Source organism: Poromitra crassiceps (genome assembly GCF_964638095.1).
Source record: "Poromitra crassiceps genome assembly, chromosome: 18".
In the NCBI taxonomy this organism is placed as follows: Eukaryota; Metazoa; Chordata; class Actinopteri; order Beryciformes; family Melamphaidae; genus Poromitra; species Poromitra crassiceps.
In genome coordinates, this window is record NC_139636.1 from 1,802,119 (window position 1) to 1,830,024 (window position 27,906).

Sequence of the window (27,906 nt, forward strand, 5' to 3'; positions counted from 1 at the left end):
GTCTTCTGAAAAATGTTTATTGAATAGAAAATGAAGCAAAAAAAAATTACATCTTCACACAGACAGCATAACAGCAAACTATGACAACTGACACGCTATAGATGAGAAGTCAATCATAGTGCTAACATGATGATATGGAACAGTCGAATGTATGCAGAATTGATTGATGATCACATATTATATTTATTTCACAGGGGGGTATTATTGAATCTAAATGCACTGCAGGTACAAAGTAAATATATGTACTATTTATGCTTTTAGCCGTTATTTACAGAGACAGCATTCGTCTGTTGCAGCTGCAGCTCATCTGTCAGTTGATCTGCTTTCCAGATGAAGCCTGTGCAGCAGACAGAGAAGGAAGCAAGTTCAGAAATGTATTATCAAGTATAACCTGTTTATTACAAATAACAATACAGACACCGTCGGCGTCTACTTCACTTCACTTTTCAATTTCACATAGTCTTCTCATGAGCTATTTTACCGCTTTCTCAATCACAAAATGTATATATATATATATTTTGTGATTGAGAAAGCGGTAAAATAGCTCATGATCTTATATCTTATATATAAGACAAAATTTCAAAGGTCTGGTGGTTCATACTGAAGTTCATGTTGGACAAACCTGAAGCTTCCACACCAAAGCCAAGATGAAGACTCCGTACAAGCTGCTCTTGGCGATGAAAACACCGTAGGACAGTTTGGCCGTCTGCGTGATCCTCAGATATTTCTCTGCAGGAAATTGAAATGTCCAAAATGAGCGACACAATCCAAAGAGGAAATAAGCAGCAACAACTTTGCAGAGGTGATCTATGTGTGCAACAAAACATTTGATGGATGCTTATATCCTTATGCACACTACAATGAATATGTTTTTAGCTAGGAAACTACAGTATGTTGATGCCTTGCTCTATGTAAGACTGCTGTATATTTATATTTACCTCTTGTCATGCCTCCTCCTTGACCTGACAGAAGAATGAAATGGATTAGTGCAGATATGTTTAGATTGACATTATTTTCATATAGTAAAATGATCAAGTTAAAGTCATTTCAGAAGGGCCCACCTAAGCAGGTGGTTCTCTTTTTATGGATACAAACATCATGCCAAATAGTTAAATGATGCACTGTGTGGATTCTACTTTATTATTATCATTTTTATACTCATAGCCTACCTGAATCATCGCCTAAAAGCCAGGCAGAGGTAGCAATGGTAGCATTCCCATTGAAGAAGCTGACAGTGCAGGTGAAGTTCCTGCCCTGTGTCTGCCACACTCCGGCCGGCACCCTCAGCCTGCTGGTGATGCTGTACCATTCCCCGTCCCACAAGGCAGCGCTGTCGGTCGCCACGCCATCAATGACCTGCTGCCCGTCGACCTGCCAGGACACACTCACATGGTCTGGGTAGAAACGAGAGGCCACGCATACTAAGGTCTTCTTGTTTCTCTTGTCTTTCTTGTCTTTACACTCCTTTGAAGAAGGTCCAAGTACTTTCACTGTTGGTGCGGTAACAGTCAATGTGCGATCTGCATGGACAAAGGACATAAATCATTACGTTATTGTTATTGTCATTGTCAAAGTCCTGAGTGCCGACGTTCACATTTAGACTTTTTAATAGCAGGATTTAGACATGAGTGAATGCTAGTTTTAATGGGAGACAGAATGACAGAGGAAGATAACACTATAAACATAAATGCCACAAACCGTATCGACGTTGCAGGTTACAGCACTCACATTTAGAGCCGTTATTATTTATTAGGTTTTATGATCGTTTTGCAGCGGTCTTACCAAGAACTGTGAGTCTGGTTCCCTCTCCAAAATAAGCAGGATACGAGCCTGAGCACACCACATACTCACATGCACAAAACTGACAGTCTATTCTATAGCAACGGCCTCACAAGAGATGAACCAACAATAATAACACTTATTGTATCAGAGCCATATGCTGCTTTTTGTTTTTCTCCACTAACCTGTAAATATACAGCACAATCACAACATCACCCCCTATACAGTACTGTACCATCCTATTCTGCTCTATACTCTTTGACATCACTGTCGTTGACTCATTCATTTTATGCATGGAATTTAAAAACAGCAATTTCCCTATTTTAGCTTTTACTCTATTTTGATTTTATGCAAGGAAGGAAACTTTACATTTTCCTACAGTGTCTGTTTTGGCTGCTTACTTACGCAAATTTAGTTATCAATCATGTATTATTTATCAATGACAACTTCTGAATCCCACATTTCACAGCATTATATAAATGCCTTACCCAGTGAGTCTGGTGCCGAGACCAATAGTCCGTGGGAAATCATACCTTACATTTATCTCTGAAGGATTTTTACTCAGTCAGCTCCTTTAACTACAAACTTGCAGAGAGCAGCACAAGATTGACCCAGAAATCAACAAAACATTGAAACAGTTTTCTCTTCCACAGCCCTAACACTGCTCCAAATAAACGACTTTTAAATTATTAATCATTGTCATTATAACAGACTCACAAGGCCAAGATTTATTTGTAAACTGTTATTTTCTTACCTAAAACAGTCAGTTTGGTGCCATTTCCAAAGTAAGCAGGATCATAGTTGTTCACACTGACACATGGTGACAGAAAAACCTCTTCACCCTCAGCCTTGAACAAAACTGACTTTTTACTCTACTTTAGAGATTTCCTAAGAGACTGGAATGATGTATATAGGCCTGCACATGCACTGTCGAAGAATACAGAGTTTATACAACACTTACCTGACATTAGATGAGTTTATACAACACTTACCTGACATTAGATGACTGAATCCGGGTCCATTTAAGAGCGCGGAATAAAGAAACCTCAACTAACCCAGTTATCAAGTCAACTACTTTACCATTATGCACTCCATGGAATATCAGGTAGTATTGTTTGAATGACATTATTGTTCGTCCTTACCTAAGACTGTAAGCTTTGTCCCGTTCCCAAAGTAAGCCTCTGACTGGGAACTCACAGTGCGTTACAGAGCTGATAAGAACTTAGAGCAATAATCTGGGCGTGCGTCCAAATGTCTTATCGCTGGAGAACATTGTCAACAATTGCTATTAGTCTTATACTGGGACAGGCTAACTTCTGACATAACGCATATCACAGTTCAAAAACAGTATACTAAGTTCACTACTATTGTCCAAAATGTCTCAAAAACAGATTCTTAATACTAATAGCCTCAAATCTCTCCTCTCACCTAAATATGATCTGAAACATACTCGGATTGCTTGTTGAATATTTTCTTACCTAAAACTGTGAGTTTAGATCCAGTTCCAAAGTAAGCCTCGCTGTATGAACACAGAGAGTTTGGACTGTAACAAAAACTGCTTCTCTTACTGAGGCTCCACTTTGAAAAAATATTCCAACTTTGTCACACTTTGAGGAGTAAAGACTCCCAGCATGATCTACTGTAGTTTGCAATGGAGTCAAGTCAATCTGCATTGAAGTTAACCATCCATACTGTACAGTGTGTTATTATGGCTACTTTAATGTTATTTTAAGCGTTTTATTTTCTTTAAGCAGTCAAGAATGATCATTTGAGGCAGAGTGCGTACTCAACGGGATCAAATTATGTTTCAAGACAATGATGAACACAATTTTAATTAATTTGACGTTTGATTTCTCACCTAAGACAGTCAATCTGGTTCCTCCACCGAAGTGAGGAGCCTCACCACCACCAGCACAGTGAACATGATCGCTGCTCAAATCAGCTCAAGCCGATGCTTTGACTTTTCTCCTTTTATTTTGAATTGATTTTCGAGGCCCTTTGATCGCTTTCTTCTAAACCCTCAAACCAACGTCTAGTTCTCCAGTCTCTCTGTACAAGTTAGATGCAAGAGAAAATAGTTTCCATCAGCAACTGACCTGCTAGGCTCACATGTATTTTATTTCAATTACCGGTGCTTCATGGTGGATTCATGAGATGAAAATGTAACATCTTACTTACCTAGAACAGTCAGTCGTGTGCCTTGGCCGAAGTAGGCTTCATAATTGACACAGTGCACAAGCGTAACATCAAAAAGCACTGAGCAGAACTATGACCATAAAGATGCAAATATGTTTCTTCTATTCAAACACACTCCACTTTGAATAAACATCACTTTTTTTACAACCATTCTTCAGTTTTGTTCAATTTCCAAAGTATGCTGTGTTGGGATTGTCACTGTCTGAGCACGAATCTCCACTGTCATTCTTTAGGGTTAGAGTTAGAATTATCTTAAGAAATCCTTTTCATATGGAGATTCTACGCCAATGTGGCATTTAACAAAATTCAATATTGAAGTGAAATATATATTACCTAAAACTGTCAGCTTGGTTCCATTGCCAAAGTAAGCAGGCTCATTGTAGCTCACAGTGGATTCTGTTCAGCTCAATAGTTCATATTGTCCATGCATGATCGCAGATTCTTTCCCCATTGTCGACCAAACATTTTCACTCTTTCAAGTTGATTGCAGTGAACATGAATTGTGAGAGCTTTGACTTACCCAAAACAGTCAGTTTGGTTCCATCTCCAAAGTAGGCTTCACTGGTTGTCACAGTGTCGAAACACTGAGCATGAATCTCCTCTGTCATTTTCTACCAGAATTATTTTAGGATAATATTTAATATTTAATTTAGCATTTTCTTTGTCAATCTTACTTTTTACACTGAGGTTCTAAGGCAATGTGGCATTTACCAAAATGCAATATTGAACTGAAATATTTACCCAAAACCGTCAGCTTGGTTCCATTGCCAAAATAAGCAGGCTCAGTGTTGGTCACAGTGTTCTCAGTTCAACTCAATAGTTCATTCTTTTTCACGACAACATCATTTTTCCTCACCGTCAAAACAAGTTCAATAGTTCACGTCTGTTTAAGTGAACATACATTTCATACATTTTGAGAGCTGTGACTTACCCAAAACAGTGAGTTTTGTTCCATTTCCAAAGTAGGCCTCGGATCCAGTGTCACACTGACTGCCTCCTCTACCAAAAAGTCACCAAACTTTCCATAATCAGCCGTCAGTAGAATACTCAGACAGGTTAATAATTGATATAAGAAGTTGTAACAACAAATTTGATGGACTTCATCATGTCCAAGCTGTGCTGTTTTCGTCAACATGAGTGAATCCAAATCCAAATGCAGCAGATATGAATTCAGCATTTACAAACATTTTATTCCAGCCAAATGTCCTCATCATTAAAGTTGATTTGACACTCCCAGAGTTGTGTGCCGTCCTGCATGGAGTCAGAATATGGATGTTTCCTCTGTACCAAGTGTCCCAAGCTGCCTGCAGCGCTCTACATGATGCATGTGAATGGGAGGAGGTTTTTGTACAGCGGCTCTATAGGATTGTATCACCGTGGCCCCCTGTCCCCACGATGAAAAAGCATCATACAAAAACATGAGTTCTCTCTGGTTCCCTCTGGTTTCCCACCCCCACCCATCTTCTCCATATCTCAGCCTCCATCTCTCACTCTGTGTGTGTGAGAGCAGCTGCACAGGCCAGCCGCACGCTTACTGACATTATGGGCTCCAACCTGATTGCTGCTATTTCTGTGACAGCTAAGAAAAGAAGCAAGAAGGAGGGAAGCATTTCCTGCAGAGAGGAAGTGACATCACTGCTGGTCACACTTCTTCATCCCACCCAGTTTCCAGTGAACTGCAGATGAGACACAGGGCATTATGAACACAATGAAAGATGTGATTGATTCTGTGGACAACCCCCGAGAAATGACAGCAACAGTCTTTCAAAGGGCACTGCACAAAAAACAACCCTCTAAAAATGGATTTTTTTATATATATATTTTTACATGTTAAAAAAAACATGTAATACATTGCATAACATTACATTGCATAACATCACATTACATTAACTAGCCAATATGACATCACAAGGGGCATAACATAGTGATGATCTTCTATTGACAAAAAAAACTCTTCTATTGACTAAAAATTAGATAACTTATAAGAATAATGTAATAACTGAAGTTATTACATTGTTTAAACAATATTACAATCATCAGATAAAAATATGCTATAGATCCCTTATGAAGTCATGATCGCAGCCTAATGTGATGTTTACATGATTACATTGCTTTTATGACATTTTTGACAAGTTATTACATTATCAGATGCTATATGCATATCCTTGTACACATAACTTAATTCTGTGTACTGCAGGTTGTTTCAAACACCGGTTTTTGACCGGTTTTGACACTAGTCTCGACTCCAGTGTGCTTGCTGTAGCCTATTTAAACTGCAACATTTATTTGTCTTCCTTCAATTTGCTGCTTAATGAAGCTACTGCATTATTTTACGGTTTCATTTGAAGCAGTAATTTTATATTCAAATAATAGGCATTGTGATTAGGTATTACTATCACTGATGTGTCATGTCCCATTTACCATGCAGAGGTGATTCATTTATGTAAATAGAATCATATCCTGACCACTTTGTTCCTGTACAATTGTTTGTGTGTGTGTAATCCCACGTGTGTCCTGTAGAGGTCAGTGTAAGATAATCTCTTAAATGCCCCCCCTTTCTAAATGAACTTTCATCTGGGCAAACTGCTCACGTATGTATAGAATATTAGAACAAGAACAGACTACGAGCAGTGACAGAGATGTATACACAGGGCGATAATACTGTCTGGGACAGCCAGTCTTTACCATGTTAGCACCTGTGCAGTTAAGTCTTATCTGAACAGATCAGTTTTCTGCTGCATGCACAAACATCACTGGATTGACTGAGAAGCAGTTTTTGCTCCTCTGTGAATTAGTGGATGTTCACCATGCTCTTTACTGACTTTTGCCCAATTGCTTTGACATTTACCTCTACAGCAAAAACAAGGCTGTCATACCAAAGAGTACAAAGTTAATGTCTGGAGTGATTACAGTACATCGATCATTCAATAATCTAGAGAATACAATCTCTAAAAGCAAGTCTAAAAAGCCCAACAAGTCAATTGAAGGGTGTAAAGACAACAACATTAGATTGTAAGTAAAGTGTCAAGTTAAGGAAGGACATTTGAAAGGTGTGATATTTCATTTCTAAAATTCAACCGCTCTAACTATAGTATTAAAATAAAGTTGTTCATGTTGTGAATCTGTAGGCTAATAGCTGTGTAAAGGCTGCACCCAATGATGCAGGAGATGGAGACAAAAAGATGCATTTTAAAGTCTTTACTGATTCAAAATAAAAAAAAACACATACAGTTCAAGGTTAAATTTCCAAGAGGGGAAAGAAGCCGAAGTCAAACTGAGGTAACTCCACCGTGTCCAAAATTCCCAACAGGAAAAGACAAGCTTCAGGTTTCAAAATCTAAAGAGTTCAATTAGTTCAAATGCAGGAATCCAAAATCCCACAAGGGGAAAAAACAAGCTTCAGAGTTTGGAGCCAAAACAGTTATACAAAAATAAACAGAAAGCTAGGCCAGAGGTTTTCAAAGTGGGAGGCGGGCCTCCCGGGGGCTCCAAGCAGTTTCAGGGGAGGCTCAGTGAATGGATGTGAAAAAATATTACAGTCTAGGGAATCTGTGAGAAAAAATTACCCAACCTTAAACAAATTGCAACAGAATTTATTTGTGTTGTATTCAGCTCTTGAAACCTTCCAATTTAACATACTGAAAATCCCCAAAAATCCCAGTAGTGGAACATTGTCAAAATTGGCATTATTGTCTCCACAAAGGAGGTTATGTTTTCGGTGCTGTTTGTCTGACCGTTTGTCTGTTAAAAGGATTACGGCAAAATTACTTGGCCGATTTTCATGAAACTTGGTGGAAGGGTGTAGCATGGGCCAAGGAAGAACCCACTACATTTTGGGGCGGATCCGATCCAATGGAGGGGGCGGGGCTAGGGAAAAATGTCCATTGCTATGGATATGAAGGTCTTAGAGAGTCTGCATTTGAGAGGTGGGTAGGGGGAGTGGTCAGGTGTATGGGGGAGGTGGGAGGGGCGGGGCTATGAAAGGGGCGGGGCTAGGGAAAAGCCCACCCAACATACTGTAACATAACCATCAAAACAAACAATATTAAAAAAATAGTGTCTAATATGTTCTAATGTTACAGTTAGTGGAAAAGGATAAGTTTTCATGCACATCTTGCTCCCTCAGACAGCCATCGCAACCTAACCTTGGATTCTGTTGCTCATATAAGGAGGTGAAAAAGTTTGAATCAAGTGCATCTGTTTCTCAAGGAACAGACCTCCCTGGGAATGTTCAAGGCCACTTCATTCAGTACATTGCTGATAATGCTGACCATAACATCAGAACCATTGATGGCCACAACACATTCCATGGTATGGGCATCATAGCTGGAGTTACACCAGAGACCAAAGGGCACAAACCAGTACCTCGGATAACTGTGACATCAGATGATATAGCAGCAGTTGGATGCATCAATATCCACATGTGGAAATCAGAGACCCATGGCCTTTCATCCATGTCCTATGGAAGGATTGATAATGCTAAAGATGTGGATACTGCATCTAACCTACAGCTGCTTTGCAAAGTCTCTCGGGCCCTAAAACCCAAACAGCCTGCGTGGTCAGGACTAATGCAACTCATCCACAAAGGGAATCACCCAGGAAAGCCATCAGTAGTTTTTATGCCTATGATAGACATGAGTCCTACTGATATGTCTTGTGTGTATTCCACACTCAATTTGTTTGTGACCAAGCAAAGAAGTATAATGTTACTCCTATCATCACGTTCGATCAGCCGCTTTGGTGGAAGGCCACAGCAATCATTGAGAGTGAACCACAAGACAGTGATCTCCGCCAGGTGGTGCTACGACTCGGGGGTTTCCATACGGAAAAGGGTTTCCTGGGATGCATGGGCCACCTCATGTCAGCATCGGGACTAGAGGAGTTGCTAGAGACTATGGTCCCTATCGTTGCATCGGCGCTGTTTCTAGGCCGAGCGCCTGGCCCAGCTCAAATCAGTGGGCGTGGACCAGCGCACTTGATATCGTCGTGCTGGCGCTAGACGCAGCCTCAACCATTACAACCACGCCTTTTAAGCGTAAAATTATGCACCGTCATGCTCATTGGATAACTGCAATAAACGAATCGCACGCTTGCCTTTTTAGCTCCAATTCCAGTGATCCCGCAAAACCAGACGAAAGCCAAACGCTCTGCCCTCCCCCCTCCCTTCATCCAGTCTGTCTGTCTGCATTATAGGCTATTATTCCATATTATTATGCTTCTCAAACCAATCTAACTGCAGTTTCAATACTGCAAGCATGTAAATACGCTACACTATAGCAAGATCAAAGTGAAAATAATGTTCTAAACGCATCAGCTAGAAAAATATAGCCTATTAGATTGGTGAAAGTTTGTCCAGAAAGATATCATTTTCTCTCGCGTGCTGCAGGAAGGATGATGCACATAAATATAGCCTACATTATGTAAAGTCATTGCATAAATGTGTTTTTATTGTAAAACTAAATGTGGAGTAGGGCCAAGTTATTGGAGCGGACATCACAGTATAGCAGATGACAGTAGAAGCTTCCGAAGCGCGTTCCGCTGTCACTTATCTAAATCACGTTAAATCCACACAGGGTATATATAGGCTCAAGAGGACATATATGTTTCACATAGGGTGGTGTTTCATTTCGATGTTTTATTTGGTCCAATATTGAAATGTTCTACAATTGCAGGTTGTCTTACCATTACACATTATTTTAGATCTACCTTTTATATCTATTTCGGCTCATTTGGTTGCTATTTAGTAGCGAAATGGAGGACCCAATTGCATGCTGGGACAGGGACATTCACAGGCAGTAAACTTACAACTGCTATTTCCTATGGGAAGCTGGGTGCTGCTATGTGTTGTGTCTGTCTGAGAGAGGGAGTCAGAGAGAGAGAGAGAAGGGTGACAGAGAAGCGGCAGAAGAGCACTGGCGCACTGAATAGGCCTGGTTTCAGAGAGACAGAGAAGGGTGACAGGGGAGAGGCAGCAGAAGAGCACTGGCGCACTGAATAGGCCTGGTTTTCAAAGGCGCAAAGCGCTAAATTTACGGCAGGTGCGAAGATAGCAGTACGCCGAGATTTAAGGCCGAACCGCCCACTTTGGCCCATTCTGGGACTGCGCCACGCCCATTCGGCCTAAAGCGCATTTGGCAGCCTAAAGCCATATTGATATCGTCCCAAAACAGGCGCAAGGCACGTTTTTTTGCGTTTAAGGCCCGTTTTAGCGCCGAAGGCCTGTGGGAGAATAGGGCCCCTTATATGCAAAGAATGCTGTCATGCATATGATGTCTGGAAAGGCAACAGCTCGTGCTGTCAGAGGGCACTTCTTGGTGGATGCAGCATTGAATACAATGATATTGTCTGAGCTATACAACTGTTCCCTCCCACAAGCCACCCAACATCATGAAGGTGCTGCTGAAATCTGTGGAGATTCTGAAATCCCATCAGAAGTCCAAACTGTGCCAGATGAAGCATATGGAACAGAGTGAATCACAAGCAGAAACGGATACAGACAAACCAAATGAAGATCTGAAACAGTCACCTGAAATGACAAGGGAGTGTACAGTGGACAATGATGACCTGCATCAGGCCACTGAGTTGCTGGAAAGAATGATAAAACATGAAATCAGCCTTACAGACATAGATGATTCATCAGTATTAAAGAGAATGGAGGAGAAGATGAATCAAGCAAAAGACAAAATGAAGAACTCACGGACTGCTACACTATGGCTTCAGTATATGGACATGATTGAGATATTGAGACGTTTCCTTTTGGCAGAGCGTCTGGGAAACTGGAAATTTCACCTCAAGACTGTTTCTGAGATGCTGCCATACCTACTGTAGCTGCATCTGGACACAATCTGTATCTCAAGTCAGTCAACTTGTACCTACAAAAGATGTTCAAACTTGAGCATGAGCAACCTGCCACATTCAAATACTTTGAGGATGGTCTCCATGTCCTCAGAAGAAGTGATCGCCTTTGGGCTGGCCTCTCCACAGATTTAGTGATTGAGCAGGTTCTCATGAGAAGCATGAAGACAAATGGTGGTCTGACTAGGGGAAGAGGCATGACAGAGTTGCAGCGTGTAACCTGGTTGCTGTCAATGCCTGCATGTGCAGAGGTCAACAATGCCATGCAAGATATCACAGGAACAGCATTCACTACAAGTGAACAGCACAAGGAAAGCATGCATACAAGAATTGAAAGGGATCAAAAAGACATTGATGAACTGAAAAATTACCTACAAAATCGGAACCCTTTCACTTCAGACCCTTCCCTCCGCAACATTGCTAGTGGGGTGACTGCTGATAATGCTGTCAATGTTGACAGGGCCAAAGATGTAGGTTTGAATATTCTGCACAAAATGGAAGGAGAAAATGTTGCACAGTACACTTTCAGGAGAAATGTGCGGGCAGTTACCCTAGCAGCCAAGCATGGAATCAAAGCTGATGGGGAGATTGTGCAAATCGCTCCTGAGCTTCTGTTCCAGCGCTACATTGCTGCTTCAGAAAACATGGAGAATCGTGATGAAATTTTCAAGCATGAATTGTGTGCACACCCTCCTGCATTGTTTGACAAGATGGGGATGATGAGAAAAGCAAACAAACCAGCTCTAGCAGATGCTATGTGGGCTCAACATACACCGGGTCAGGATTGCCCCTCACATGTACAGTATGTTCTAGATGGAGGCTCTCTCATGCAAAGGATAACTTGGCCTCGTGGAAGGACCTATGGTGCCATTGCAAAGATGTACATAGGCTATGTACAGAAGAAATATGGCCAATCAACTGCGATTGTATTTGATGGATATGAAGGGGGGGCATCTACTACAGACAGCACCCATCAACGTAGCAGCAAAGGACACATGGAGCCAGCAATCAGTTTTACAGAGACATGGTCTGTGAATCACAGAAGGATTGTTTCTTGTCAAACAAAGCCAACAAACAAAGGATGATTAACCTTGTGGAGATGAAGCTTGAGGAAGTGGGCTTCAGAGTTGTTCATAGTGATGGAGATGCCGACCTGTTGATAGTGCAGACAGCAGTGCAGCCAGCAAGAACACGAGACACTGTTGTTGTTGCCGAAGATACAGACCTGCTGGTTCTGCTGTGCCACCATGCAAATCCAGGAAGCCATAAGATCTTCTTCAGACCAGAGCCCAAACAGGCTGCCACAAAGATCAAAGTGTGGAACATTCACAACCTGAAAAAAGACCTAGGTAGTGACGCCTGCAACTGTATCCTCTTTGGGCATGCAGTATTGGGCTGTGATACGACATCAAGTGTCTTTGGGGTCGGCAAGGGTTCTTCTTTGAAGTTGATCCGAACAAATCCCAACTTCCAGAAACATGCAGCCGTTTTCAGAAATAAAGCGTCAACAAAAAAGGAAATTGAAGAAGCTGGCCAAGCTGCACTCCTGACTATCTACAGTAGTGGAAAAGAGGAAAACATTGATAGACTTCGTCATGAACGATTTTGTCAAAAGGTCGCAACAAGTGCAATCTTTATGCATCCTCAAGTGCTTCCCCCTACAGCCTCTGCCGCAAGTACCACAGTTTCAGAGTGTACTTGCAAGTACAAGAATGGCTAGGTCAGGCAGGCCTGAGTCCAGCTGATTGGGGCTGGCATCTGGTAGATGGAAAACTCATCCCCATAGAAATGGACCTTCCTCCAGCACCACCAACTCTCCTGAAAGTCATCAGGTGCAACTGCAAAACAGATTGTACCAGAGCAAGCTGCAGTTGTAGAAAACATGGACTCCAGTGTTCCCTGGCCTGTGGGGATTGTAGGGGTTCAAGCTGTGAAAATGTCCCTCAGCCTGAAATTGGAGGCTTCTGGGAAGAAGAGGACATTTATTAAATCAAAGACTTTCATGAAAATGTAACAGTGTGTCTAAGAAGCATGTTTCAGCAACAGAAAAACCTAATTCTTAAATTTTGTACACAGCTTTTACATTGTGAAACTGACTCATCAGAAGATAAAAAGTTGTACCTAACATTGTGAGAAATGCCATGTTGTATTAAAACAACTACATACTTAAATGAGAAAATAGAAAACGGTTCTACTTAGAGACTCAACAACTATTTATATGGATTCCTTGCCCCCAAAAATGTGGAAATAGACACAAAATTTTTCATTCTAGGTCTAATTGGAGTCAAGATATGGCCAAAAGTTGAATAATGGCAGCCATTTTGAAAGAACGTCATTTTAACATACTTCCACTAATGGGATTTTTTGGGATTTTTACTAGAGTGTTTAGGGCATCAATATAAACATAAAAATGTGAAAATAAATTCTGTTGCAATTAGTTTAAGGTCAAACCTTATTTTCCCTAGCCGGCAACCAGCCTGGAAATCGGAGACACTTGCCGGGGATCCTGTGCAGCGGTCACTGCTTGTTTCAGCACCTCGGACAGTTCTCAAAATCCGGCATGGGCACCGCAGTGGAGGGTGTTTCAGCACCTCTCACAGTACCCAAGCCTGCAGAACTCGATTAGAGATAAGCATGTGGTGGATTGTTGTGCATGCATTTCAGGCAATTGGTTGTGTGTGTGAACCTTTTTTTTTAAATCAGAGAATACCAGGCTAATATGCCAAATAACTTATCAGCTGAAGGTAGAAAAAAATAAAGACAAAAATAAAAGAGAACAGAAAGAAAGCATTGATGTTTTCCCCCTTCTTTTTTGGGCTGTCATGGGCCAACTCCATGTAAGCAAGCTAGCTAGCTAGCAAAGCTTTTGATCTTATGGTTTTGATCTAAGTGCCCCCCAGCCTCGAAAAATGCTCATATCAAGCTTATAGCTCAATATCACTCATTGTAAGAGTTCATTGATATTTCTCTGGTCAAGGAGCTCAAGTGATGTTTCTGAAGTCTCCTAGAGTTGAAAGCAGAGCTCAATGGAGAGATGGGGGATTTAGTTCAGATGTTACCCGTGGCCCTGCTTCACCCCTCCTCCTCCTCCTCCTCCTCCTCCTTCCTTCTTGTCTTCTGCCTGCTGGCTTGTGATGTGGTTGTTGTTTAGCTGCTGAGGCATCTGAGCCATCGTGCTGCAACAGAAGCACAGTAATACAGGGCTGAGTCTGCAGCCTCAACACGTTCGATCTTCAGAGAGGACTGAAGCACTGCAGGCCGCCACAGGCTGTGCTTGGATTTGTTGAAAGGAGCTTCAGTGTTCGACGCATCTTTACCAAGAGAATATGCTACCAGCTGTATTTTCTCACGACCTCTTTGTCTATACCAATACATGTAAGAATACTGATCATCATCTTGTTCACACTGCAGAGTTACACTGTCTCCTTCATGGCTGATTGCAAATGGAGGCTGGTGAATTTTCACACTGTAGGAGAAATCTGGAAAGTAGAAGAGAAAAAGAAAAGTCATCAGAACTTGACTATAAAGAAATCAAAAAGAAAATCTGTAAAGTGAAGAAAAATACTGCTTCCTTTGAAATTAATTTCACGGTTCTTACTGTTGACAAGGAAGAGAAGTGCTACAACTGAGAAGATCTTCATATTCACAGTCAGTCATCACAAAGTTGAGATTGAAATATCATCCACAATATTCTCCTCTTAACTGTCCTGTCTATGTCAGGCTGTCAGCTATAGCGCTGCAGGAGTCTGATTCCTGATTCACTCTCTCATTTTTATTTTTTCAACCGGCATGGCAGGCACTCATGCTCTTTTTCAGCTCCGCCCACATTCATAGACTGTATGACACAGCTGGGAGTTTCCCACCACAGTCTTTTACCACTGGAGAGTCTGGAGAGTTATTCTCTCAAAATCAATGGATTTATGCATTTCATTGGATTATGCCAAGAAGGTTCTTAACCCAAGGGATTTCTGAACACATGATGCACTAATGCCAATACTGGTATTTTTGAATCAAAGCTGCCAATGCTAAGTTCTCCCAAATGAAAATGTTTTTTTTTTATGTTTTATCGAGTCCCCCCCACTCCAGGCATCTTATTTCTAGATTTGTGTGTTTATTTGATGGCTGCATCAGAGCCCCCACTGAGAGGATTAAAGATACATGGCAGGAGGAACTTTGTGGTCCAACTCTGGACCACTCTGGACCAGAGTGGTCCAGAGTTGGACCTCTGCTCAATTAATAGCAGACACCAGCTGATCCAATTTAAAGTCATTCACCGTCTCCATTATTCCAAGTCTAGATTGCACAAGATCTACCCTTCTGTCTCACCACTATGTGATAGGTGTCAGGTGTTAGAGGGTACATTGTCCCATGCTTTTTGGTTTTGTGCTTCATTATCTGGTTTTTGGGCCAAAATATTTGACTGGTACTCTAAGGCCTATAAAACAACCCTTCAGCCGGAGGCGGAACTCGCCATCTTCGGCTGCTCGGAATCCTCTCTGCTCCTCCCTACGGCTATACAACGCAGGGAACGACTGTCGGCAAGAGACTCATTCTGAGGGAGTGGAAGTCTCCCTCTACACCTTCTTTTCAGCTGTGGCTGACGGACATGATCTCGGTTATACGTATGGAGAGGCTCCGGTTTTTGAGGACAAATTCTCTTGGGAAGTTCTTGGTTATCTAGGACCCGTTTCTGGCCTATTTGGATGAGGTTAATAGCGATACGTGACTCACATAACTGACTTCTCATGGACCCTTTGCGTGGGATCCCACGCACATCCCTTGTAGGCACATGGGGACCTTACGTGGCTGGTAGTGCCAAGCTGTAGTATTGGAATGTGAACTATGTTTGTTTGTTTTTTCTTTCTCTGTCTGAGCCTTTTGTTGTTGTTTCTGTTTTACGTTTTGAAATTTGCAAAAAAAAAAAAAAAGCTGCCAATGCTGATCATTTGCCCCGATCCAGCAATTTGACAATTAAACAAACAATGTGCAAAGGGGAAAAAAACATTGAATCTTTCAACATTTTATAATTATTATTAGTAAGGAACCTCCATTATAAGACAGCATCACTGACCAATATCCAATATTTATTAGAAGGCCAGACCATCTGTTGAATGCATGAATTCATAACTCTACAACACAGAGTTATGTGTTAGTGTGGTGTTCCACTACTCATCAGCATAGCCTGTTCCACTGCCTTATCTCTAACAGACAGTTAAATCCAAACGGTTTGGTACCAAAACCAAAACGACTTCTTCCTCTTCTTCTTCCTGGCTGTGTCTGTGAGAGACCGCTCCATACTTTCTATTTGTCTGACTGTGTGGCCTGTGTGCCTCAGTGTGACTGGCAGCATAGCTGCCACTGTCATCCAGGAGCAGCTTAGAGATCTCCAGGGAGAAGATGTTTTTTTTTGTGTGCCTTTACTAGATAGGACAGTGGGCAGACAGGAAGGGTTGGGAGAGAGAGAGGGGATGACATGCGGCAAAGGACCATGGGTCGGATTCGAACCTGGGTCGGCCGCGCGAAGGACTAATAAGGCTTTGTGTAACATGCTCTACCAGGTGAGCCACTGGGACGCCCCGGAGAAGATGTTGTTTGACGTATGGAGAGACGAAGGGGCCCATCGAGAGTTGATCGGTACCAGAGCATGGTGTAGCTGAGGGTTGATCGGTACCAGAGCATGGTGTAGCTGAGGGTTGATCGGTACCAGAGCATGGTGTAGTGAGCCATGCTGCTCTCCAAACTCACTGTGTAACTCCTGGAGGGATGTTTGGACTCACGACTGAAGAGCAACTGGGTCAGCAGTGAGACCTGCAGGCTGCAGCACATAGGAGAATGTTGTCCCACGTGACTTCTATGTATGCAACTGTAAAATCACACAAAGAATGTGATCTGTAAAGGCGAAAGGAATTTGAAGAAATGGTTAGCTACATCCATCAGTGAATGAATGAATACATGAACAGCTAACCATCTGATTGTAAAATAAATGACAGAGGACTGTGACAAGCATGTTAGTGATAGGCCTACTGTACCTCCAGCTGAATGATGCCAAGTCACACATCACTCTCTATTCAGCACAGAGACATGAGGTCACATGATCCACTGTTGTCATGCATTGATTATCAACTGAGTCTGAGATTGTGACCCGTCTAACATGGATGACGTGACATTTCAAATGAATGGCAGAGTGTCTACTGTTTTTTAATGGCATTTTGCAAGTGCAGATGGCAAAGTTTTGATATTGTGACGATACTGTGATATTATCAGGTTACTGTAAAAATGTAATCAGATACAATTAATAATTTCTTGTTAAAAATTGTAATCAGTAACGTAATCAAAGTATCACATTATAAAAGTAATCTAACTGATTGATTACTTTCCATTACTCTTGGATTACTTTCGAACAAATATCCTGCATTTGACTACTGCGAGTCCGGCGGCATGCTCCTCCCATCAAAACAACTCTGTAATACTAATTTCAGACCCTCTCAAGGTTTCTGCCAACCTATCGAGTGTGGCCTGTTTCTCATTAATACAACAACAATAACAATATTTCCATCTTCTGCTTACACTGATATTTGGTTTCTAGTCATTTAATTTTGGGTGCACTGGTCCTTTTTAAGAACCAATTTTCTTTTTTTTCCAAGTGTTTTTCCCCCCTCCAAGGTATTAGGTTTCATTTATTTGCACCATATGATATCAAACACAAAGTAAACAATAAGAAGAGTCAATATTTACAGTGCACAGTCACTTGTATAAATACACAATATACAATAAATATAATATACAATAAATGTATTTTTAATTATAATCATGCTAAGTAATCCACATTTTTACTAAATGTACTGGTAACTGTAATCTTGATTACATATTCTTTAAACATTGTTTGTATCCTGAGTGATTACAGTAACAAGATTACATGTAATCAGTTACTTCCCAAGCCTGATTATGATACAATTTTCATGCCAACCAGTGACAATGGAGCGCTACCCCAGAATGTTATTGTTCTCAGGGAGGAAAGTTATTACATTTTCCAATTACAATGAGGAATTTCCTCCATATGGCCAATATGAGATTTAATAATCGATTGATCTAACCCTACACTGTTTCCATAAGCTCTTTATAATCATCTGTCAACCAACCGAAGCCCCGAGCAGCAGCTGTCATCAGTGTTGATGCAGCATAGCTGATGTGAGGTTTTTAGTGAAGCAGTGGCATTAAACCACATCACTGTGTGCTGGCAGCACAGAAATACACCGCCGAGTCTGACAGGTTTGCTCTGCGAAGGATCAGAGCTCCTGTCGTTGTGTCTGCTCTTTGGATCTCAAATTGAACTTTAAACTGACCCTCATAGCTGGCGGGGCTAGTGGAATATCCAAACCCTAACAGGCTCATACTAGACTGCCTGCTCCGTTTGTGTTGGTACCAGAGCATCACTGTCAGGCTGTCGTCATCATGACTGCAGTTCATCTTAAAACCCACAGTCCCTTCATTGACAAGCTGGGATGAAGACTGCTGAAACGAACGATTCTCCACTTGTCCTGTGAAGAGAGTAAATTGAGGTGATGGTTGAAATAAAGCGTTTACATTTCAAACATACTAGGCTACAGTGCAATTTGGCAGTAAATCAGCATTGGCATCTCTTTCTTCACCAAAGGAAATTTGCAGGAAATTTGTCTTGGTGACATTAATGCAAACTTTTACACAACAGGATCTAATAGAGACAAGTCCTGATAAACGTGAATAAGGTTTACCTGTGAGCAAGAGCAGCAGGATTCCAAGTGTGAGTAAAGCTGGGGACATGCTGGAAACACGACTTCACTCTCGCCCTGTTCAGTGTAAAGACAGACAGAGGTTTAGGTGTCAACATCTCTCCTCCATGGTCACAATCAGCTTCACAAGCTCAGAATTCACACATGGCTCTACTGCTGACACGCATTAGAGACTGACTAACACACTGCCTCCTGCCTTCCTTCTTCCTCTGCCTGCATCTGATCTGATCCCTCCTCTTTTCTACCTCATGTGTCTCTTCTCTGTTGCAGCCAGACAGATACTGATAAGATGGGTGCATCATATCTTATAGCCTAACAATCCTGCCTAGTGCAGATGCCCTCAACTCCCCTTACGCTATGCTCTTCCATAGCTATATGTCCCATAATCTAGAAACAGGATTATATGAACTTTTCTTCTTTCAATATTTTATTTTTCAATTTTTCTTGAACAAGACAAACAAACAGGCTCAGTCACAGGGGGGAGGGGACACACGCCACAACGACACGTACAGTTTTGTAATATAACATGGTGCTACCAGCTGGATAGGGTGCTTATGTGCTCCTAAGAGACGTTGTGTAAGAGGTCAATGAGGAACTAGGCGGGCAAGTCACCTGCTGCCCCTAACCTCATCGAGGTAGGCTAGAAACGGTGTCCCAAATAGTTCGATTTTTTAAAATTGAGTTGGTCCTTAGGGACCTAACTCTCTCCATACTTATAACAGAGATCATGTCTGTCAACCACAATTGGAAAGAGGGTGAAGATGGGGATTACCATTCCTTCAGAATGAGTTTTTTGGCAACAGTTGTCCCCAGTGTCAGAGACTGTTGCACGGCTGTAGGGAAGTCCAGAGAGGTCTCCGAGGAGCCGAAGATGGCGAGTTCTGCCTCCGGCTGAAGGGTTATTTTGTAGGCCTTAGAGTACCAATCAAATATTTCTGCCCAGAATAACATGATTATATGAACCTGACTGTATTTGATGTATGTAGAAAATGGTTGCATGTTGTTCCCATTGTGTTTACAGTGAGTTGCACTCAAGCAGTTATTCTGTGTTGTCAACGTGAGAGCAATATTTCAAATAGCTCAGATTCCACCAGACTGCCTTAGCATCCAGAAGGTGAAAACAACAGAAGAAGAGATCATGGTTTTTAGTGAGGGAGTGGCATTAAACCACATCACTGTGTGCTGGCAGCACAGAGATACACAGCCGAGTCTGATGAGTTCACGCTGTGAATGATCAGAGCTCCTCTCACTTTGTCTTCTTTTAATCTCAAATCCAGCTGTAAACTGCTTCTCATAGTCGGGCTCACTCCCAACGTAGTTATATCCTATTAAGATCAGCCCGCTCTCTCTTTGCTGGTACCAGAGCATCATCTCAAGATTGTTATCATTATGACTGCATTTAATTTCCACCCTGGCTCCTACATTGACTATTTTGGGCTGAGAAGATTGAAACGTCACACTGTTGGCTTGATCTGTGGAAAAAGAGAGTTTCAAACAGCGATTGGTACATTGATACAGAAGGCAAGGGACAGTAACATAATTACCGTATAAATAATCATAATCATAATAATTGAGGTACTGTTTTTGCAGCTAATTCAAGTAATCTTGAGGAAGCATTTTACATGGGAGCCAGATGAGAAGAAAACCAATCACAGCTGGAAACATCCTCCAAGCTGTACTGCTGCAGCTTCCTCCAATGAGACTGATGTGTGAAGAGAGACGCTGCCTGGTTCCTCCTCTGTTGAAAGATGCATGATGCTCACAAGCCATGAAGTTCCAGGAGAAAGATCAGATCAGAGTGTAGTGAGGGGGAGTGGCACTAAAGCACATCACTGTGCAGCACAGACATACACACGGCCGAGTCTCACTGCTTTGCTCTGTGAATGATCAGTGCTACCCTCACTGTCTTCTTGTGTCATCTCAAATGGATCTTCTCAGTACCAACACTATACTATACTCATCAGCCCGCTCTCTCTTTGCTGGCAAAAGAGCATTGACAGAAGGGTGCTCCCGTCATGATCTTGACCTCAGTGCTTTCCTCCACTGGAGACGAGTTGACTATAAAGAGCACGACTGAAACGTGACACTCCTCACCTGACCATGTGAGCAGATTTAGATGAAATTGTTGCTGATGATGCAGCACGTACGGAGGAGACGTTATTTACATTTTACATATTAAATTAACAAAATGCTTGGAACGGATTTCCATGTAAATCATGGTGGAACTGGACATCTAACATGGAAACCAGATCAAGAAAATACCAAATGTGTACATGGATGAAGACGTTGTCAAGTGCTGCTCTGAGACAGATATAGTGCTGCTGTGAGGGAATAGATAGGTGTGTGCGCGCGCGCGCGCGCGTGTGTGTGTGTGTGTGTGGGGGGGGGGGAGCCGTCACCACACCCTCTTGATAAAGGTTGCAGTGCTGTGCCTCCACCTATTGGTTGAATATAATCTTTGGCACACCTGCTGTAGTTTGCATTCTTTGTGAGATCTACTGTTTACTAAAGTTACCAATTTCTGCATAATTATTTACATGCACATTTTTGCTTATGCATGTGAATGTGACTTGATACTTTCACAACAGGATGCTGTTTCCACACTTAAAAACATAGGAGTTAAGTGACCAAAGTGAGAGAACAGCAAATTAGAAAGTGTAATAAAAACATGTTCTTTCATTTGCTTTCAGTCTTGTTTTCCTTATATATACATAAGAGAAATATACAGTATAATCTTCTCAACGGTGTGGTTGAGTTCATTCATTCCATCATTGCATCATTTATGGAAGGCCATGTGAGTTCAGGTAACAGTAATGACCTCCACAGCTAGACAGCCAAAGAAAAAGGTCACATACAGTATTCTGGTAGCCGTGCATTTCTGCTGAACCACTGGACCAGCACCGACTGACCCACACCTGACCAGCACCGACTGACCCACACCTGACCAGCACCGACTGACCCACACCTGAGACTGACCCACACCTGACCAGCACCGACTGACCCACACCTGAAACACAGAACACACAAGGGCTTTTACCAACACCATCATAGTCAACACAATGTCTTCACCATATTAAGTCAAGTCAGGTTTATTTAAAATGCTGTTGACCAAAAGTGCCTTTCAGAGGAACAAAAGGACATTACATGAAGATCAAACCTCAAAGTGGGTGTGTAATATAATATAATTACAAGTGCAGATATGAACTGTATGGCAGTCCAGAACATAGAGAAGGTGAAGGTGGCGAGGCCTGCCATCATGACATGGGCATCATTTTGATTTGTGGAAAGGAAAAGGAAATGAAGTAAAAATGCAGCGAGTATGACATCAGAAAGGTCTGATGAATGAGTTTGTGTGGTTTGATCAGGTGACTGTAGAAAACAGACTGTTTGGTTTGATCAGGTGACTGTAGAAAACAGACTGTGTGGTTTGATCAGGTGACTGTAGAAAACAGACTGTGTGGTTTGATCAGGTGACTGTAGAAAACAGACTGTTTGTGTGGTTTGATCAGGTGACTGTAGAAAACAGACTGTGTGGTTTGATCAGGTGACTGTAGAAAACAGACTGTTTGTGTGGTTTGATCAGGTGACTGTAGAAAACAGACTGTGTGGTTTGATCAGGTGACTGTAGAAAACAGACTGTTTGGTTTTATCAGGTGACTGTAGAAAACAGACTGTGTGGTTTGATCAGGTGACTGTAGAAAACAGACTGTTTGGTTTGATCAGGTGACTGTAGAAAACAGACTGTTTGTGTGGTTTGATCAGGTGACTGTAGAAAACAGACTGTGTGGTTTGATCAGGTGACTGTAGAAAACAGACTGTTTGTGTGGTTTGATCAGGTGACTGTAGAAAACAGACTGTGTGGTTTGATCAGGTGACTGTAGAAAACAGACTGTTTGGTTTGATCAGGTGACTGTAGAAAACAGACTGTTTGTGTGGTTTGATCAGGTGACTGTAGAAAACAGACGGTGTGGTTTGATCAGGTGACTGTAGAAAACAGACTGTGTGGTTTGATCAGGTGACTGTAGAAAACAGACTGTGTGGTTTGATCAGGTGACTGTAGAAAACAGACTGTTTGGTTTGATCAGGTGACTGTAGAAAACAGACTGTGTGGTTTGATCAGGTGACTGTAGAAAACAGACTGTGTGGTTTGATCAGGTGACTGTAGAAAACAGACTGTTTGGTTTGATCAGGTGACTGTAGAAAACAGACTGTTTGTGTGGTTTGATCAGGTGACTGTAGAAAACAGACTGTTTGTGTGGTTTGATCAGGTGACTGTAGAAAACAGACTGTGTGGTTTGATCAGGTGACTGTAGAAAACAGACTGTGTGGTTTGATCAGGTGACTGGAGAAAACAGACTGTGTGGTTTGATCAGGTGACTGTAGAAAACAGACTGTGTGGTTTGATCAGGTGACTGTAGAAAACAGACTGTGTGGTTTGATCAGGTGACTAGAAAACAGACTGTTTGTGTGGTTTGATCAGGTGACTGTAGAAAACAGACTGTTTGTGTGGTTTGATCAGGTGACTGTAGAAAACAGACTGTGTGGTTTGATCAGGTGACTGTAGAAAACAGACTGTTTGGTTTGATCAGGTGACTGTAGAAAACAGACTGTGTGGTTTGATCAGGTGACTGTAGAAAACAGACTGTTTGGTTTGATCAGGTGACTGTAGAAAACAGACTGTGTGGTTTGATCAGGTGACTGTAGAAAACAGACTGTTTGGTTTGATCAGGTGACTGTAGAAAACAGACTGTTTGTGTGGTTTGATCAGGTGACTGTAGAAAACAGACTGTGTGGTTTGATCAGGTGTGCAGGATCAGATAGAGGTTTTTGTCGAGGGATATGAGACTTTTCTCTCACTGTGCTGCATATGAAGCAGCACAGAAATACAGGCCGCTGTCTGCAGGACGCCCCAGTTTGAGAACGTGAAGGGAAGCCTCGCTCTGGCCGTTTCCACTCACACTGAAGCGACCTTCAAATGGCTTCTCAACAATTTGCATGGTTGTATAACTTGTATATCCAATCAGCTTCAGGGAAGAGTCTCCCTCTGAGCGCTGATACCAGAGAACAGTGTCGTAATTGCTGATGTTGTGTTTGCAGGTCAGTTTGACTTCACCATTCGGTTCCCACAGCAGATCAGCTGGAGTCTGATGGACATCTTTATTTTTGTTGAGTGACACTCCTGTAGAGAGGAGAACAGAGAATAATGACCTTCAACTGGGCGCTAAAACAGAATTATTAGTCGTTAAACATTTTGATAAGAATGCAGCATTATCAAATCACAAACAGGATTCATGGTTCAGACTGAGCACAAATTAATGACTGTATGTACCTGTGATCCACAAAAGTGAGATAAGTATGAAGAGTTCTCTGCTCATGTTGAGTGTCATCACTGTTGAGTGTGAAGAATCAGTTAGAGACAAACGGTTGAATCAGTTCGCTACAAACTGTTTGATGTCGACGCACTTCAGGCAGGAAAGGGAAGTGATGTGTCGTCAAAAGCATCACATGATAAATTGGCAACAAGTCAAAGTCAAACCCCCAAACGTCTGCTTGGGAGGGAGATCAGTTACTCATCAAGCCACACTCATTACGATTCAATATTCACTTTAACAGTACGTCATCAGATTACAAGTGAGGAATTTGAGTTAGTGCAAGTATGCAGCATCAATAGAAGACAAAGCAATACAGAAAAACAATCGCAAAGTGGAAAATATAAAGTCCTTTAAAGTGACATATGATGGGGGTGGTGTGCTCGGGCACAGAAGTCGGTCGCAGTGTGTTCAGGTGCTTTTAGGGCCATTTTTTGTCCCGTGAGGAACAAAAAAAATGTTTTTCTTTATGGCTCTTCCACATTGTCATCTTTGAACGCCACATATCCAAACCCAATGAGTTTCATGGCCTTGTCTCTAGGTAGTACCTAGGTAGTACCACTTGGTCCTAATTTCTCCCATCTCTTCGATCACAACAGACTGAGTACCTGTGAGGAACCACAGAAGAGATCAAGATTAGATCCTCTAAACTCTTGCATGTCAGACAGGATTTATCAGTGTGTGTTGGTGGATCACGGGTACTGCTGTTTGAGTTGAGCTGCCTCATTGTCAAGAGGAAGGGGATGTGATGTACATTAAAAGGGAAGTGTTTTTTCGTGACACTGACATTATGATTTTTTTCTGACCTTTTCTCAATTCCGAGGCATGTTTCCTTTTGCCAGCTGTCAGTGTAAATCAGAATTGTAACATACTTGCAGGTTGAATAAAGCTTAAATAAAAATGAACAAATAAACTAGAAACACTGTTGCAAAGGCTGAGGATGATATGATTGCATCAAAGCAGATCACAACCACAAAAGCAGGTGCCGATTGGGAGCGGTTTATTCCGTGTCTTATTAAAAACCACTGATGCTAAAGGACAGAATAGAGTTTTTGCAAAGAGCAGATGGAATTTTGCGTCAGCGTGCATCACTGGCTGCACAGTAATACACTGCGCTGTGCTCAGCTCCTTTCAGTTGAACTAACAGAGAGCCGTTCTTTGCACTATTGCCACCCAAGTCTCCAGTGATATTGAAATGCAGTTTATACGGCGGTTCCATCATGGCATCTCTGAAGTACAAATGCCCAATGAGTTTCATAGCTGTCTCTCCTGCTGACTGCTGGTACCACAGCATCACTCTGAAATCCGTTTTGCCATGAGTGCAGACCAACTGCACGTCGTCACCAGGCTGTCTGATGAGTGAAGAGGGAGACTGATGGACCTCAAGAGCCAGACAAACCCCTGGACAGAGAAGAGACATTTACTTACATTGTGATGGATGAAAAACGATACGGATGAAGGCCTACAGTACCCACTGTGTCCACAGAAATACATTTTCAACATAACTGTCTTACCTGCCAGGCAGCAGACAAAGAGAAATCGGATCATTGTGACTTCTTCTAAGCCGAACAGATCAACACTAAACACAGAGTTAAAACCCTTAGATGAGTTGTCGGTTAGATGCGTCTTTTGTGGAAGTGTGCTGATGGGATCTGGCATTGGGTCACACTGACTGTCACCATTAGTGATGATGGAGAATCAACTGGAGCCTGGGCTGCAGAGATCTGAGGAGGAAAGAAACACCACACTCAGCTGCCTGGGAGGAGCCTGTTCAAGATCTTTAAAAACGGTTGATAACGGTCAGTGTTGGGCAAGTTACTTTCAAAATGTAATATACTACATTTTACTAGTTACTTTCATTTGAAAGTAATGTTACTTTACAATATTACTGTCTGTGTAGAGTAACTCGTTACTTATTACACTACTTTTGCATTAATTTTACCAAAATAACTGCAATAGCAGAATGACATCGCCGCCCCGGAACCATCCCGAAAAAGAATCATCTTGAAGTCAGTGTAAATCGTCCAAAATTCTAAACGTTATCCTTTTCCTTTGTTATTGCCACTTATAGTGGTTATTTGTATATAAGCACAACATTTTATTAGGAAATGATTGCATCTTTATTTAAATAAGTGCTTCGATAAGTAACTCAATTTGTAACTTGTGTTACTTGACAAAGTAACTGGTATTACTGAAATCCTATTGGTGATAAGTTATATTACTGAGTTACTCCTAAATATATTACATGTAGGCTAATATGTTACTTTTGTAATGAGTTACCCCCAACACTGATAACGGTTAGTGTTGAGTTTTTGTATAGAGGAGAGGGGATGTGCAATTGGTGTGCATAGCTAGCTGCACAGTAGTACACTGCTGTGTGCTCAGGTGCCTTTAGGTCGACTATAAACAGAGAGGTGTTCTTCACTCTTTCCCCACTCAGATCTCCAGTGATGTTAAAGTGCTGTTCGTACAGCTCTTCCATGTTGGGATATTTGACATACACATGCCCAATGAGTTTCAGAGCTGACTCTCCTGGTGACCGTTGGTACCACAGCATCACATTGTAGTCAGTCTTCCCATGGGTGCAGACCAGCTGTATGTTCTCTCCAGTGTTTCTGATGAGAGCTGAAGGAGTCTGGTGAACCTCGACACCCAGAGAAAACCCTATAGAAAGAAAGACAATGAATGAACTGCATAGAGCTGGTATATGCACACGTTGTTGTATCGTAAAGCCAAGTAATTACCGATGAGCCAAGAGAAAAAGAATATGAACATGTTGACTCCTTTCTGACCTCTACACACAGCACTTAGCAGCTGTCATCTCTTGGTTAAAATGACAGTAAACTGTATTAGACACTTTATCAAAGCACTCCTCTCACATCTCCACCAGCCATATCATGATGAATAGCGCTTCCTCTGTTGAGCTGTAGCTCCACCTACAGGGACCATATGAAAGTCAAGATGGCTGACAACACAGAAATGCACAGCACTGTCCTCCTCCAGCTGCAAGTCTTTCACAGAGGGACAGTTTTGATGGTACGTTGCATGCAGAGTGCCCTCCTAGTTTGACCACACACCTGCTGTGTAGCAATGAGGCTCATGGCCTCTCCTGGACGCTGCATGCACCAGTACATCTGTCTATACATACATACATACTATAACATCTACCATCATCTCTGCAGATTATAGTGATATTTTAGCCTAGCTTTCCAAAATCTGATTTTGGAATGAATTACTGATACATTGTAAGACAATTCTGACAAATCTCTTGTAGTTAAAATTAGAGGCTAGATGTACATTTCAGACAATTTGTACAAAGGTCTACCTCAGCATACATGTCACCATTCCTATAATAAATGAATAGATAAAGAAAAATGCACAGTACACTGTAAGTAAGGCCTATTAGTTCTTGTACCTTGAAGTTCCAGGGATGAGGCTGTCACTGTGATGAGAATTTGAGTAATTGTAGTAGTAATCCTGTTCAAAGGAGCTGCAGACAGTCTGAGGCTGGTGTTTAAGGGGGATCTGCATTGCTCCAGAGAAGTAAACTCCCATTATAATCTCTAATGTGAATGAGAGGGAAGCCCATATGGTGGGTTATAATCTCTAATCTGAATGAGAGGGAAGGCCAATATGGTGGGTTGATACAGGTGCAAGGTGGCCTGTGAACTGTGATACAGAGATATAAAAATGTGCTGGAGGTTTTTGTCGTGAGGAGCAGCGATACTTGGCACTGTGGAAACTAGCAGCACAGAAGTAAACTGCACTGCTGTTCAGGCTGAGTTCATCTATTGTTAAAGTGCTGCTTTCATCTTTATTTGCACTGCCGTGCATCTTGACAGACATCCCAGGCTCAGGATTCCCACTGTCTGCTACCATGTATCCCAGGAATTGCATTTGTTTACTCTTTGATTGTTTGTACCAGAGGATTTGATTGT

General features: G+C 41.9%; 1 protein-coding gene across 1 annotated transcript; it reads right to left on the bottom strand.

The window, feature by feature from the left end:
• LOC310792783 (M1-specific T cell receptor beta chain-like) lies at positions 1-27,883 on the bottom strand. The gene is made up of 6 exons (XM_083654532.1): positions 27,696-27,883; positions 4,496-4,536; positions 1,170-1,520; positions 939-962; positions 623-729; positions 1-337 (listed from the first exon to the last, which is right to left on the bottom strand). The coding sequence occupies exons 1-6, from the start codon at positions 27,863-27,865 to the stop codon at positions 311-313; spliced, it is 720 nt and encodes a 239-aa protein (XP_083510658.1). The 5' UTR covers positions 27,866-27,883; the 3' UTR covers positions 1-310.
• Between the last annotated feature and the right edge of the window lie 23 nt (positions 27,884-27,906).

Coding starts and splice junctions, on each gene's coding strand:
- LOC310792783 (XM_083654532.1), bottom strand. CDS start 27,865: ATGCAATTCCTGGGATACATGGTAGCAGACAGTGGGAATCCTGAGCCT. Junction 1,521..4,495: donor AACCAAACTGACTGTTTTGG/GTAAGTCAAAGC, acceptor TTGTCCATGCAG/ATCGCACATTGACTGTTACC. Junction 963..1,169: donor GCTTTTAGGCGATGATTCAG/GTAGGCTATGAG, acceptor TTCTTCTGTCAG/GTCAAGGAGGAGGCATGACA.